The sequence below is a fragment of the Emiliania huxleyi genome (assembly GCF_000372725.1).
Source record: "Emiliania huxleyi CCMP1516 chromosome Unknown EMIHUscaffold_197, whole genome shotgun sequence".
NCBI lineage: Eukaryota > Haptophyta > Isochrysidales > Noelaerhabdaceae > Emiliania > Emiliania huxleyi.
Genome location: NW_005200623.1, coordinates 106,184 through 107,381, shown reverse-complemented (window position 1 = coordinate 107,381; position 1,198 = coordinate 106,184). Strand labels below are relative to the sequence as shown.

Genomic DNA, 1,198 nt, shown 5'->3' with positions numbered 1-1,198 from the left:
GACACGACAGGCTCGCAGCGCGGTGCGCGGTGGACTCCCACATCCACTGGCGGTCTCATCTCAGTCTAGCGGCGATCGCGTCCTTCCCGGGGGTGGCGGATCCAAAGGTGGCGGTGTCGTTCGAGGCGATCGTGGCGGCGGTGGCGGCGTGGGCGGCGGATTAGGCTCGTCCTAGACAGCGTTTGTTTTGCGTGATGTGTGCCGCCGCCAGCGCGGGGCGATGAAGTTTCGACTGGAGAGCCACATGCCTGTTACGAGACCACGCGGCGCAAAATGTAATCTTGATTCTTGTTTACAGGCGGACAGCTGTGCGAGAATAGGCTAGTCGCGCCGACCACACCCACAAAGAACCCCGCACAAAGACCGCAGGGCGGGGACTTGCTCCTTTTTACCCATCTCCCAGAGTAGCTCGAGGTGTCCGTGTGATTTATTTATTTATTGCAGACTCAGTACGTAAGGTAAGGAAGCTTCTCCCTTATGCGGCGTCTGAGACGGGCACTTATGAACCTTCATCAAGAGCGCGCAACCGGACGGACGGCGCCAACGCAGCGGCGCGCCGGGACAGAGGTCGAGAAAGGCAATTGAGGTGGGAATCCTCTCCCATCCACACGTACACGCGAGCCGCCAAGAAGCACTTCCTGGTCAGGCCGTTGCGGGTCGCCGCTTCCGGAAGACGAACTTCGGCATCGGCTGCGGCTGGACGGTGGTGCCTTGGTGGTACGGGATATCGAGCAGGCTCGTGATCGGCGCGTCCTCGAGCTCAAACTCCCAGTCCTGCACCAGCTGCGCCACCATCGTCAGCAGCTCGAAGTTCGCAATCTTGTTGCCGGGGCACATCCGGGCGCCCGCCGAGAAGGGCGCGCGCAACAGCGGGTGGTCGATGACTTCCGCCGCCGTCCCCTTCCTCGCCACAACCGCGTCGGGGAGCCACCGCTCCGGGCGGAACTCGTGCGCGTCCGGCACCAGCGCCGGGTCATTCTGCGGCGAGAAGCTGTCGAGCATGACGAGGCTCCCGGCGGGCACGGTGTAGCCGCACATGTCGACCTCGGCGGCGGTCCGCTTCATGAGGCTCACGGGGATCGAAGGTCGCATCCGGTGCACCTCCCGCACCACCGACCGAAGGTACGGCAGCCACTGGCCGCGGCCACTCTGCGTGACCTCTGGCGTCAGACTGCCTCCGACGCCAAGCTCGCGCTGC

The 1,198-nt window shown here is 64.1% G+C and overlaps 1 protein-coding gene across 1 annotated transcript; it reads right to left on the bottom strand.

Annotated features, from left to right (window-relative positions):
• Window positions 1–759: 759 nt before the first annotated feature.
• Window positions 760–1,131, bottom strand: EMIHUDRAFT_57700 (cytochrome P450 monooxygenase; the record flags this gene model as incomplete). The annotated part of the gene is made up of 1 exon (XM_005781945.1): window positions 760–1,131. A coding segment is annotated over one exon (372 nt), but the record flags the coding sequence as incomplete, so codon positions are not given.
• Window positions 1,132–1,198: the final 67 nt, after the last annotated feature.